Genomic DNA, 13,910 nt, shown 5'->3' on the forward strand with positions numbered 1-13,910 from the left:
TGTATTCTCACTTTAGTTGAGTTTTTTTCTTTTTTCTTTTTTTTTTTTTTTGAGAAATGCTGAATATATCCACATCTATAGGTAACTATATATTTAGTGGGTTTCTTTGCTTTTGATTTCATACTTAACTATAAAAACCTATGGTGATATTTGAGCAACTAATTAATTTGTCTCCTTGCCTAGAGACCATATATGAGATAGATATAAATAATGTTCATTAGGCCGGGCGCGGTGGCTCAAGCCTGTAATCCCAGCACTTTGGGAGGCCGAGACGGGCGGATCACAAGGTCAGGAGATCGAGACCATCCTGGCTAACACGGCGAAACCCCGTCTCTACTAAAAACACAAAAAATTAGCCGGGCGAGGTGGCGGCGCCTGTGGTCCCAGCTACTCGGGAGGCTGAGGCAGGAGAATGGCGGGAACCCGGGAGGCGGAGCTTGCAGTGAGCTGAGATCTGGCCACTGCACTCCAGCCTGGGCGACAGAGCGAAACTCCGTCTCAAAAAAAAAAAATAATAATAATAATAATGTTCATTAAAACCAGATTTTAGGCCGTGCACAGTGACTCACACCTGTAATCCCAGCACTTTGGTAGGCCGAGGCAGGCGGATCACCTTCAGGAGTTCTGAGACCAGCCTGGTCAACGTGGTGAAACCCTGTCTCTACTAACAATACAAAAAAATTAGCTGGGCGTGGTGGTGGGCACTGTAATCCCAGCTACTCGGGAGGCTGAGGCAGGAGAATCACTTGAATCAGGGAGGGGGAGGTTGCAGTGATCCAAAATCGCACCACTGCACTCCAAACTGGGCAGCAAGGTGAGACTCTGTCTCAAAAAAACAAAACAAAACCAAACAAAAACTCCAGATTTAAAAAATATGTTTATTATTGACCTTTTTAAGCTTAATCGAAAGTTTAATGACCTCTCTATGTACCTATCACCCAACTTCAGTAGTTATTAATATTTTAGTGTTCTTAAAATCTTATCACATTTTTCAAAACACTAAAAGTTGACACATGTCTTTATTATTCTTCAGATTCATTATTTTCTTACTTTGTAACTTTTTTTGTAACTTGTAGATTTAGATTTGTGTTCCCAATTTCTTCTTAGACAATCTAACAAATTTCCATTCTAATGTAATTTAATGGTACACACAACAGAAACAACCTTGGGATAGAGTGACCCACAGTAAATTGGCCCAAGTCCAGTTTTCTGGATCTGTCCATACAGTTTTTTTTTTTTGACTAGATATTTAGAGCTGGCCCAAAAAGAAGATAAAGCCTTATCTGTCATTCATGGTGTATGGACAGTCATTATGCTATACTCAGGCTTGAAATTATCAGGAGATCTTTTTTTTTTTTTTTTTTAATTATGCTTTAAGTTCTAGGGTACATGTGCCTAACGTGCAGGTTTGTTACATATGTATACTTGTGCCATGTTGCTGTGCTGCACCCATCAACTCGTCAGTACCCAAGGATTTCTTAAATATATAGTCTTATATATTAGACCAACTATATATATGTACATATGTATATATATGTGTATGTATATGTATACACACACCATCTTGGTAGCCCAGCTATATATATGTAAAATAATATATGTTATTCTGTGTTACTTTTATATGAAAAAGTAAAAATCTCTGAATAGGATAGATTCACCTATTTCGAAATCAAAAGGTACAAAAGTATAAAATACAAGTGTCCCTCCAATCCTGTTTCTTCCATGAAGGAAATTGGGGTTATCTATTCTAAGTGTATCTTTCCAGAGATATTCTATAAATACATGTTACTTTTTAAAAATTTTTTTTTATTTTTTGGGACAGCATCTCATCTGTGGCCCAGGCTGGAATGCAGTGGTGCAAATAATATATTAGAATATATATCAGCCAGCATGGTGGCTTACACCTATAATCCCAGCACTTTGGGAGGCTGAGGCAGCACTTGAGGTCAGGAGTTTGAGACCAACCTGGCCAACATGGTGAGACCCCGTCTCTACTAAAAATACAAAAATTAGCTGGGCATGGTGGTATACGCCTGTAGTCCCAGCTACTTGGGAGGCTGAGGCAGGAGAGCGGCTTAAACCTGAGAGACGGAGGTTGCAGTGAGCCAAGATCATGCCTGCACTCCAGCCTGGGCAACAGAGCGAGACTCCATCTCAAAAAATAAATCAATAAACAAAATACATATTATTATTATATATGTATAGTTGGGCTATATATATATAAGAATATATGTGTATATATTATATATATGTGTGTATATATACATAATATATACAAGCTACCAACATGATATAAGAATATGTATTCATATGTATATTCATACATATATATATGTAGTTGTACCTACCAACATGGTAAGCCTCTAAATTATGGAAATAATTACAGCTGCTGAATTAAAGCTTTTCAGACCCAATACAATGGGGTATTTTATCTCTCTTTTTCCAAATTACTGTGATTTTTCACTTGGAAGTTGTCTTGGACCCCTTTATCTCCCCAGGTCTCCACCTCTAGTCAGTTATCAAATTTCTTCTGTACCCATCTCTTTATTTCCTTGGTTATCATCTAATTTAGAACCCTTTTTACCTCACCACTGAATTACTAGTGTCTCTGCTCTCAAACCATTCATAGTGTGAAGCCAGATAAATCTTCCAGTAAAGACTGAGATCGTCCTTCCTGCCTATAGTTTTTCTTTGTTTCCCCACTATTTACTGAATTAAATATGAGCATTCTGCCCCCCAGTTAAGACTGGTGTCCCAAGACCCCTACAACACAGTCCTAACTCATTATTCTAGTATTCTGTCTCTTTTTTTTTTTTTTTTTGAGATGGAGTTCTGCTCTTATTGCCCAGGCTGGAGTGCAATGGTGCGATCTCAACTTACTGCAACCTCTGCCTCCTGGGTTCCAGCGATTCTCCTGCCTCAGCCTCCTGAGTAGCTGGGATTACAGGCGCCTGCCACCACGCCTGGCTAATTTTTTTGTATTTTAAGTAGAGATGGGTTTCACCATGTTGGCGAGGCTGATCTCAAACTCCTGACCTCAGGTGATCCACCTGCCTCGGCCTCCTGAAGTGCTGAGATTATAGGCGTGGAGCCACTGCACCCGGCCTCTGTTTCACTTTTCTGCTTTCTGTGATACTATATTTCAATCACATTGAATCCTTGCTATTCCCTGAACATTAATTAATGAAACAGTTAATTCCTTTTGCTTTTCTGCTTTGACTCTGTTCATACTTCCCCTGTGCCTGGAATACCTTCCCTCCTTCCATCACTACCTTTCAGATTCCTCCTCTTCCCCCATGGTTCATTCTCAGTATAGTCTTTTTCATAATCAGAGAGAATATGTTTTCCTTTGAAGTCCACATGTACTTTATGTTAAGATTCTTCTGTCTTCTAGTCATTTGCATACTTGCGTAGATTAAGATTTTTAGGAGATAAGATAGGGAAATGCTAGGGTAATGTCTGTATCCTTGGGCCCCTTCAAGTGCCTACTGCAATGTTTGTGCTACCAGCTGAGCAATAAATATTTATGGAATTAAAAGTTAAGCTGTGTAACCTACAGAATTGAGATCTTCCCCTAGAATTCCTCCAAAATTCTTTTTTTTTTAAAATGAAGTCTCGCTCTGTCGCCCAGGCTGGAGCGCAGTGGCGCCATCTCGGCTCACTGCAAGCTCCGCCTCCCGGGTTCACACCATTCTCCTGCCTCAGCCTCCTGAGTAGCTGGGACTACAGGCGCCCACCACCACGCCTGGCTAATTTTTTGTATTTTTAGTAGAGACGGGGTTTCACCGTGTTAGCCAGGATGGTCTCAATCTCCTGACCTCGTGATCTGCCAGCCTCGGCCTCCCAAAGTGCTGGGATTACAGGCGTGAGCCACCGTGCCCAGCCACAAATTCCTCCAAAATTCTAAATATACTAGCCCTAGTTGGAATACGAGGATAATCCCCGTAGAATTCACTTTCTCTCCTAGACCTAAGGAGGATTGGCTCACTCTTGTATTTATCAATTTACTTCTCTTAAGAGAAAACAAAAATCGTGTGCCTTAGTTTTTACCTTGTAAGAACACGTCTACAGAGATCTCAAGAGGAGGCCCTGTCATTTAACAGTGATTGCTTATTTATCTCTAAATTTGATATGGTCAGTTACTATTATTTAAAGACATATTTTGGCGTTTATCATCTGTTAACTAGAATAGTGATTAAGAAAATCCAGAATGTATCTTTTTCTATAAAATCAAATTTATTTTTCAGCATGTTTTTTATTTTGATGAAGTCTTTGGTGAAGCGTGCACCAATCGGGATGTATACATGAAGACTACTCACCCACTTATTCAGCATATTTTCAATGGGTACGATAATGATTATTTGCTTTTCTTGCTTTTTATTTTCTATTTTCTGTTAGGTCATATTTCTTTATAAATATCACATGCTTTTCAGTGCTTTTGACTTAAACATGAATTTGTTGAGCTAATGAATTTAGATTCTTCTGAAAACATGCAGTATCTCTATAGGATTTACCAAGGATTTAGAAATTTACAGTAAAATTTCCTTTTACACTGATGATATTATTTCTCTGTGTCTAGTGGAAAAATATATTGTGATAGATAGTGAAAGGGTGTTAAAAAAAAGAAAATTATAAACTCTTAACAATGTAATCCCATCAAAGTCCTCAGAAGAAAAAGGTTCAAGTGGTTGGAGTTAGTCTGAACTTTGATGATAGGAATTATGTATTCTGGCTATAGTTTAGTTAAGTTTTCTTTGGAATCAGATAAATAAGTGAATATCACTTATCAGCTTTTCATAGATGTATTATTATTATTATTATTATTTTTTAGATGGAGTCTCGCTCTGTCACCCAGGCTGGAGTGCAGTGGCGCCATCTCGGCTTACTACAAGCTCCGCCTCCCGGGTTCATGCCGTTCTCCTGCCTTAGCCTCCCGAGTAGCTGGGACTACAGGCGACCCCCACCATGCCGGGCTGATTTTTTGTATTTTTAGTGGTGACGGGGTTTCAACACGTTAGCCAGGATGGTCTCGATCTCCTGACCTCATGATCCGCCCGCCTCGGCCTCCCACAGTGCTGGGATTACAGGCGTGAGCCACTGCGCCTGGCCTTATAGATGTATTTTAAAATTATTATTCACACTTAATAAACATTGAATGGGACAGGAATTATAGTAAGGGCCTCTGTTGCATAAGTATTTAAAATATAGGCACGGGCCAGGCATAGTGGCTTGCACCTGTAATCCAAGCACTTTGGGAGGTCAAGACAGGAGGATAGCTTGAGCCCAAGAGTTTGAGACCAGGCTGGGCAACATGAGGAGACCCTGTCTCCACACACACCAAAAAATTTTTATATTATTTTATTTATTTTATTTTATTTTAATTTATTTTTTTGAGACAGGGTCTCATTCTGTCACCCAGGCCAAAGTGCAGTGGTGCAATCTCAGCTCACTGCAACCTCTGCCTCTCGGGTTCAAGCAATCCTCCCACCTCAGCCTCGTGAGTAGCTGGGACTGCAGGTGCCTGCCACCACTCCCAGCTAATATTTTTGTATTTTTTTAGAGGTGGGGTTTTGCCTTGTTACCCAGACTAGTCTTGAATTTCTGGGCTCAAGCAATCCTCCTGCTTCAGTCTCCCAAAGTGCTAGGATTATAGGTGTGAGCCACCATGCCTGGCTAATTTTTAAAATAAGCCAAGCATGGTGATGTGCACCTGGGGTCCCAGCTGCTTGGGAGGCTGAGGTGGGAGGATTGCTTGAGCCCAGGAGGTCAAGGCTGCAGGAGCAGTGATCATGCCACTGCACTCCAGCCTGGGCAACAGAGCAAGACCCTATCTCTGTCTGTCTGTCTGTCTGTCTATCCATCCATCCATCCTATCTATTTAATCCACCTACCTATCTATCTACCTACCTGTCTACCTACCTATCTATTAAAATTGTAGGCATGTATGATAGAAAATGCCAAGTAGCCTGCTAGTGTTGCTGATTCCAGATAATTTTGACTGTTTTTTTCAAATAACTTTTTAAAAATTGAGGGATAATTTGCATACAATAAGATGTACAGATCTTAAGTATTCAGATTCGATAAGTTTTGATAGTTTTATATATGTGAGTAACAAATATCTGTAACAAGACATGGAACATTTTCATCACCCCAGAAAGTTGTCTTGTGTCCCTATTTAGTTAATCCTCCACCCTCACCCCCAGGTCTTAAGTAACCACTGACTTACTTTCTGTCAGTATAGATTAGTTTTATCTGTTCTACAATATCATAGAGATAGAATCATTATGCTTATATGCTTAGCATAATGTTTGCTTAGCATAATAGTGTTTCATATTAGTACATGTTGTTACATGTATCTGTGGTTTTCATTGATGAGTAATATTCCCTTCTCTGAAATTATCACAGTTTGTTTTGTCCATTCTCCTGTCGACAGACATTTGCATTGTTTCCAGCTTTGGACTTTATGAATAAAGTATGAACATTCTTTTTTTTTTTTTTTTTTTTTTGAGATGGAGTTTCGCTCTTGTTGCCCAGGCTGGAGTGCAATGGTGCAATCTCAGCTTACCGCAACCTCTGCCTCCCGGGTTAAAGTGATTCTCCTGCCTCAGCCTCCCTAGTAGCTGGGATTGTAATCCCACGCCTGGCTAATTTTTTATTTTTTAGTAGAGATGGGGTTTCTCCATGTTGGCCAGAGCATTCTTATACAATTTTTTTTATGAGCATGTTTTCATTTGCTTTGGGTAAAAACCTAGAAATGGAATTGGTGGCTCGTAGGATAGGTTTATATTTATAAGAAAGTGTCTGGCTGGGCACAGTGGCTCACGCCTGTAATCCCAGCACTTTGGGAGGCCGAGGCAGGCAGATCACGAGGTCAGGAGATTGAAACCATCCTGGTCAACATGGTGAAACCCTGTCTCTACTAAAATACAAAAAATTAGCTGGGCGTGGTGGCAGGCGCCTGTGGTCCCAGCTACTTGGGAGGCTGAGGCAGGAGAATGGTGTGAACCTGGGAGGCGGAGCGAGACTCCGTCTCAAAAAAAAAAAAAGAAAGTGTCAGTTGGGCCCAGTGGTTCACGCTTGTAATTTCACAATTTGGGAGGCTGAGGCGGGAGAATCACTTGAGCCAGGAGTTCAAGACCAGCCTGGGCAACATAGTGAGATCCTATCTCTAAAAAAAAATTTAAAAATTAGCTGGGTGTGGTGGCACATGCCTGTAGTCCCAGCTACTTGGGAGGTTGTTGTTTGAGCCCAAAGGATCAAGGCTGCAATAATCTGTGATCACTACACTCCAACCTGGGCAACAGAGCAAGACCCTGTCTCAAAGAAGGGAAAAAAAGGGAGAATGTCAAACAACATTTCAAAGTGTTGTATCATTTTATACTCCCAACAGTAACATGAGAATTGCAGTTCTGCAATATCTGATATTGTCAGGCTTTGTTATTTTAGCCAATCTAATGGGTATTAAATCACTTCATTATAGGTTTAATTTGAATTTCTCCAATGCCTAATGATACTATACTGAGCTTCTTTTCATGATTTTTTTTTTTTTTTTGAGACAGAGTCTCGCTCTTTTGCCCAGGCTGGAGTGCAGTGGGGCGATCTCAGCTCACTGCAAGCTCCGCCTCCTAGGTTCACACCATTCTCCTGCCTCAGCCTCCCGAGTAGCTGGGACTACAGGCGACTGCCACCACGCCCAGCTAATTTTTTCTATTTTTCAATAGAGACGGGGTTTCACCATGTTAGCCAGGATGGTCTCAATCTCCTGACCTTGTGATCCGCCCACCTCGACCTCCCAAAGTGCTGGGTGCTGGGATTGCAGGCGTGAGCCACCGTGCCTGGCCTTGTTTTTTTTTTTTTTTTGAGATAGAGTCTCACTAACGCTCAGGCTGGAGTGCAGTGGTATGATCTCAGCGCACTGCAACTTCCGCCTCCTGGGCTCAAGCGATTCTTGTGCCTCGGCCACCCTAGAAGCTGAGATTGTAGGCGTGTGCCACCACACCTGGCTAATTTTTGTATTTTTAATAGAGATGGGGTCTTGCCATATTGACCAGGCTGATCTCGAACTCCTGGCCTCAAGTGATCCCCCTGCCTCAGCCTCCCAAAGTGCTGGGATTGCAGATGTGATCCACCATGCCTGGCCCTTTTCATGTCCTTACTGACCATTTAGATATCTTCATTTGCCCATTTTTTTTGTGTTTTGTTGTTTTGTAAAAGCTATTTAATTTTTAAAATTTTATTAGCAGGCTAAAAATGTGAAATATCTCTTAGGTTTAATTTCTTAGTAATGGCACCAAATCTAGGGAATACTTTTTGAGGAGTAAGTTTCTAAAATAAGTTAGAATTTGAATGTTAAGACTTTAGTAATAACAAGAGTTGCAATTTAAGTGTATCCATTCTTTAAAGTATAATAAGGTTTTTCACTCCTGTATTGCTTTTTGAAAAAGCTCATCCCTAAATTGTTCGGAAAGTAAGTAGATGTTATTCTTTCCTCTTACTCTGCTGGATCTTCCTTAATGTGTTCAAATTTTTCTCCTGTAATTCATTTCCTAACTCCGTCTCTGCCAGTGTATTTATAGTACCCACACTGCTGGGAGCCAGGGTTCAAAAGGCAAAGAGTAGCTGGTCTCTGCTCCAAGCAACTTTCATCTAATTAACTCTCATGTCTTGATTCTCACATTTCCATGGTTTCCTTGCTTTTGTCATTTTACTCTTTCTTTGTTTTCTACCTTGCTTCAAATCCTTTTTTGTGTACTCATCTCTCTGCCCACCTGCAGCCTCCCCCATCCCTGTCCATGCTGTAAATCAAAGAAAATAACCCAGGCAAGTCTCAATCATTGTAGATTTATTTGCCAAAGTTAAGAACGTGTGCCCAGGAGACAGGTCTATACCTTTCTCCAAAGACGATTTTGAGGGCTTCATTTTTTAAAGGGTAAGATCTGAGAGCAAAAGTGGAAAAAATAATAAAAGGAAAAGGAAAAAAAATTAGAGGGGAAAGGGTGGATATTGGAGGAAGAGAAATATGTTTTAAATGTTTCAGTAGATAAAAAGACAAAACAGTTACATCCTTTCGAGTCTTTGATCAGTCTTTCACTGAATACTCAATTTTCATATTGGGGATTGGAGAAAATTGTCCTTCATGCTTTCACCTGTCTCAGTGAACTGCATTTTACATAAGATAACGTAGACAACAATAGGGCAGAGGAAGCAATCAAATATGCATTTATTTCAGGTGAGCAGAGTGATGACTTTGAGCTCTGTCCTATGTCCTCCACCTGTGAAAATAAGCTGTCAATTGACATTGCCAGGGTGAAATTCAACACAGCTGTTTTAGGGTAACGGTCATGGGCCCTCAAGGAATTTCCTAGTGGGCAAAATGTGAGGGAGATAGGTAGCTTTTTATCTTTGTAGCGATCTTATTTAGGAACCAAATGGGAGGCAGGTTTGCGGGACCCATTTCCCAGCTTGACTTTCCCGTTTGGCTTAGTGAGTTCGGGGTCCTGAGATTTATTTTCCTGTCACAATGCATAGACTTTTTTCTTGCTGCAAGCAGGTATATTTATCAGTAATCCATGAGATTCATGTTTAAGAGTCTGCAACAGCTCTAAGATTATGTTCATTCTCTACTTAGCACTACGTGGGTGAATCCCACAATACTCAGATAATCTTGGTCTCCAACTCCTCATAAAACATACTGTGATTGACAGGCTGGTCTCCCAGCTCCATTCTCCACCTCTTATTCTGCAATTCTTCACACTCACAGAGGGTGTGTACGCACACATGTACCCACATACAAGAGCAGTGATTCTCACTTAGAATCATAGGACATCAAGACTGGAAGGGATCTTAGAAACCAATCTACTAATACTTAGAAACTAATCTACTGATAAAAGTGAAAACTGAGGCACAGAGGAAAGTGAGGGGACTTGCCTAAGTTCATATGGTTAGTTAATGGTATGGGAGAAACCAGAGCCCAGGCTTTTTTTTTTCCCCTCAAGATTTGGTGTGCCTGCTGCCATATTTACTACTGTGGCCTCTGCTCACGCTATTCCTATTCCACAGTGGAAGCTCTCTGCTTTTCAGCTTCTGCCTTCAAGGCCCAGTCCAATTCCTACTCTTGTGAGTCCTTCCTCAAATACTTTGCTTACATCGATTTTGCCTTTATCTAAACTTACTTAATTATGAGTGGTCACTACCATCCTGCTTATCACATGATCTCCTATTATTTCTCATATTTAATTCTCTATTCTTTCACTAAATTTAACTTTCCAGATTAAGAATAGATCATCTCTAGGATCCTCTAAAGCACCTAGCATGGGGTAGGAACTCAGTAAATGCTTATTGGCTAAGTGGTTTCTTTAAAGCTCTTGTTTCTTTATCTTCTAGAGTTGTTTCTCTTACTGGTTCTGTAAGAAAATTACTATAAGAAAGCTCAGGCTGGGCATGGTGGCTCACATCTGTAATCCCAGCACTTTGAGTGGCTGAGGTGGGCGGATCATTTGAGGTGAGGAGTTCTAGACCAACTTGGCCAACATGGTAAAACCCTATCTCTAGTAAAAATACAAAAATTAGCCCGGTGTGGTGGCGCGCACCTGTAGTTCCAGCTACTCAGGAGGCTGAGGCAGGAGAATCACTTGAATCCAGGAGACAGAGGTTGCAGTGAGCCGAGATCACACCATTGCACTCCAGCCTGGGTGACAGTGAGACTCCATTTCAAAAAAAAAAAAGGAAGTTTTGTGTACTGGTTTGAGAATTTTTTTTCCTCTTCCTGTGTTTTTATAATGTAAAGTCCTCTTCTTAAAGGTTTATGTGTTTATAGCTGAATTTTCTCTAGGATTCTATGTTTGCATTTGACCTTTGTAATTAAAAATCTTTGGGTAAACTAATACTTCTCTTAATATGCATAAGTAATGCAAATTATCCTTTCCCCAGAGGCAATGCCACTTGCTTTGCTTATGGACAGACAGGTGCTGGAAAGACCTACACCATGATAGGAACTCATGAGAACCCAGGATTGTATGCTCTAGCTGCCAAAGATATCTTCAGGCAACTACAAGTGTCCCAGCCAAGAAAGCACCTCTTTGTGTGGATCAGCTTCTATGAAATTTACTGCGGACAGCTTTATGACCTCCTAAATAGAAGAAAAAGGTACTGAATATGAGTGGGAAGAGATAAATCTGTTAATCACTGTTTTAAGCCAGAGTCCTAGAGAATCACTGAGTCATGGGCTTTAATCAGATGCTTTGGTACATTAGTGCCCTTTTGTGAAATGAGCCTCCTGCATCAGATATTTTCTAGCTGTCAATTCAGCTATAGGAAAATATAAATTAGCTTTTCATTAATATGTTTAAAGCGTTCAATATTCTAATGTCTATCAAAAGACTTTCCTTTTTATTTTGGTCTATGAAGAAGGCCATAATTTCAGGAAGTCAGGAAATCAACATGTACTTAAACCCCTTCCTGTTCTTTTGACCTATTATTATACTGGAAAAACTATAAATAATGTTTTCCACTTTCTCTTGTTTTTCCTCTAAATAATCTTAGGGTAAACACAGCAATAGTTTTCTGAAATCAGTAAGAAAAGAAAATCTTCTCATTAGAGTTTTAACACTTACTAGGCTTAAACTATTGCCCTCAAAACATAATATAGTAATTTAGAAATGTATTTAGTAACTCTACTTTTTAAACACCTCTTATATTTTTCTGGCTTGAAGTTTTGTTTAGGTTGAAACAGATGACTTAAACTGAGTAGGAGGCAAAACAAGTAGTGGAGGAAAAGGGAGAATAGGGAGGTTAAGAGGGAGTGGGGGAGGTGGAAGGATTAAAGGTTGTCGTAACAGAATTAACCAGATTTGAGACATTGGAGGAGTGAATTGAGGCTGAGCCTGCTGGAAGGCTAGGGAAACCTAATCAGCTTGAGAACTAGCCCCGCAACAAAGGTATCTAAGCCTCTATGGAGCTGTCCAAAAGGATGCACAAGTTTTGTGTGCTCCAAGCAAGCAGTGGAATGGGGAGTGGGGGAGCAGTTCCAGTTTAATAGGGAGACCATGATAGGGCAGGCCCCCATTGTAGAGAGTCACTAGGGTACTGAGTAGCATAACTGGAGAAGCTGACGAGTGGGCTTAGGCAGGCCTCTCTCCTATAGACTATTCCAGTGAAAAGGGGACCTTCAGATATGCCACTTGAGATTGTATAGGTGTTCAGAGTTCAGTCCTGACAAAACAACTGTGAAATAAAAGAGGGTGCTACTCTGGGGATGCTTGAGGAAGAGTTGCCTTTCTTTTTTATTTTCTTGGTGTTGACGTCTCGAATTAGCTCAATCATAGCTTCTCCATCAAGCTCCAGTGCCCTCATTAGGAGCCCTTTCCAGTCAGAATGCCCACTTCCCTTAAAGAACAGTTGCCATAGAATAAAAGCCATTGTGCTGTGTGTCTGTGCGTGTGTATGTGTGTGTGTGTGTGTTGTTTGGGTGAAGGGAGGTTAGGATATCTAGCTCTTTCTGAACGCATTTCTTTAATGAATTGCCCAGATTATTTTATTGCCCTGTATATTTGCATTCTTCAGTTATAGCAGGGGTAGGCATATATTAACTCCTAGGTTTGATGCTTCTCTGAGGCTCACTAGGGAAGACCCATGCTTACTTTACAAGTGTCATGGCCTGTGGGGTTCATATATATATATATCCATTTAATTGGCTAATGTAATCTATTTCCTACCTTTCTGGGGCTTCTGAAATGTTCTGGTCCATTGATGGTACCCTTTCCTGTTTATGCTGTTATGCTTTATCCTGTTGATTTTTTTTTTTTTTTCTTTTTCTGAGGCAAGGTATTGCTCTGTCGCCCAGGCTGGAGTACAGTGGTGCCACCACAGCTCACTGCAGCCTCATCCTCCTGGGCTGAAGTGATCCTCCCATCTCAGCCTCCCAGATAACTGGGACTACAGGTACATGCTACCATGCCCTGCTAATTTTTATTTTTTGTAGACACAGGGTCTCCCTATGTTACTTACCCAGGCTGTTCCCAAACTCCTGGGCTCAAACAATCCTCTTCTCTAGGCCTCCCAAAGTGTTAGGATTATAGGTTTCAGCCACTGTACCTGACCAATTTTTTAATAAGATTTATTTTCTATAATAGTGGGGCTTTGACAAGGGTAGACAAAAGTACGTGTGTTCAGTCTGCCTCTTACACTGGAAAACAAAGCTTGAGGATCTTAAAATTAATTCCTGGAAGTAGAGGATAAATTGTTTTTATACCCTTGCATAAAAACTGAAGTACGTTTTAGGCTGTCCCTGAGGAATCTTTCCGGGATGGGCTCAGAGATTAAGGCCTGGGAAATATGTTCAGGAATGACATCTGGGCTCTAAAAGTTAGATCTTCCTTTTTTTTTTTTAAAAACAGAGATGGGCTCTTGCTACGTTACGCAGGCTGTAACGTAGTGACTATTCACAGGCGCAATCATAGCGTACTACAGCCTCAAACTCCTGAGCTCAGGCAATCCTCCTGCCTCAGCCTCCTGAATAGCTGGGACTACAGACATGCACCACTGCACCCAACAGCTAGATTCTTTCACTACAGAAGGCTGACTGTTTTAATAGATTTGTTTCCAGAGAGATCATGGGCATTGGTGAGGCTGTTTCCCTCCAATCCTTCTGTAGAGATCTGGAAAATTGAGATGAAGCACAGACTGAGAAGAAAATTGTTTTTGAGAAAAACATTCTTGTATTTTAAATTATGAAGTGGAATTCCATTCTTAACCCTAATCAGTATCTTGTTAAGGGGGAAAAATAATCTTAGAGTCTTTGATAGATTCAACACATGCCTCTCAGTGGATCTGGTTTAATGATGATGGTAGACCAAAACCATTTATTACCTTAAACGCAGACCTAAGGCATTCAGATGCAGCCCAGCTCTTCC

At 40.7% G+C, this 13,910-nt stretch overlaps 1 protein-coding gene across 4 annotated transcripts in view; it reads left to right on the top strand.

Moving 5' to 3' along the window:
* Positions 1-13,910, top strand: part of KIF24 (kinesin family member 24) — a 90,723-nt gene that overhangs the window by 28,976 nt on the left and 47,837 nt on the right. For 3 of the 4 annotated variants that reach the window (XM_077965808.1, XM_077965807.1, XM_015117533.3), the window contains 2 exons: positions 4,248-4,345; positions 10,930-11,145. In XM_077965808.1, coding sequence (XP_077821934.1) covers positions 4,248-4,345; positions 10,930-11,145 — 314 coding nt within the window. The remainder of the gene's footprint in view (positions 1-4,247; positions 4,346-10,929; positions 11,146-13,910) is intronic. The other variant, XM_077965810.1, reaches the window with a different exon arrangement.

Source organism: Macaca mulatta, chromosome 15 (genome assembly GCF_049350105.2).
Source record: "Macaca mulatta isolate MMU2019108-1 chromosome 15, T2T-MMU8v2.0, whole genome shotgun sequence".
Classification (NCBI taxonomy): Eukaryota; Metazoa; Chordata; class Mammalia; order Primates; family Cercopithecidae; genus Macaca; species Macaca mulatta.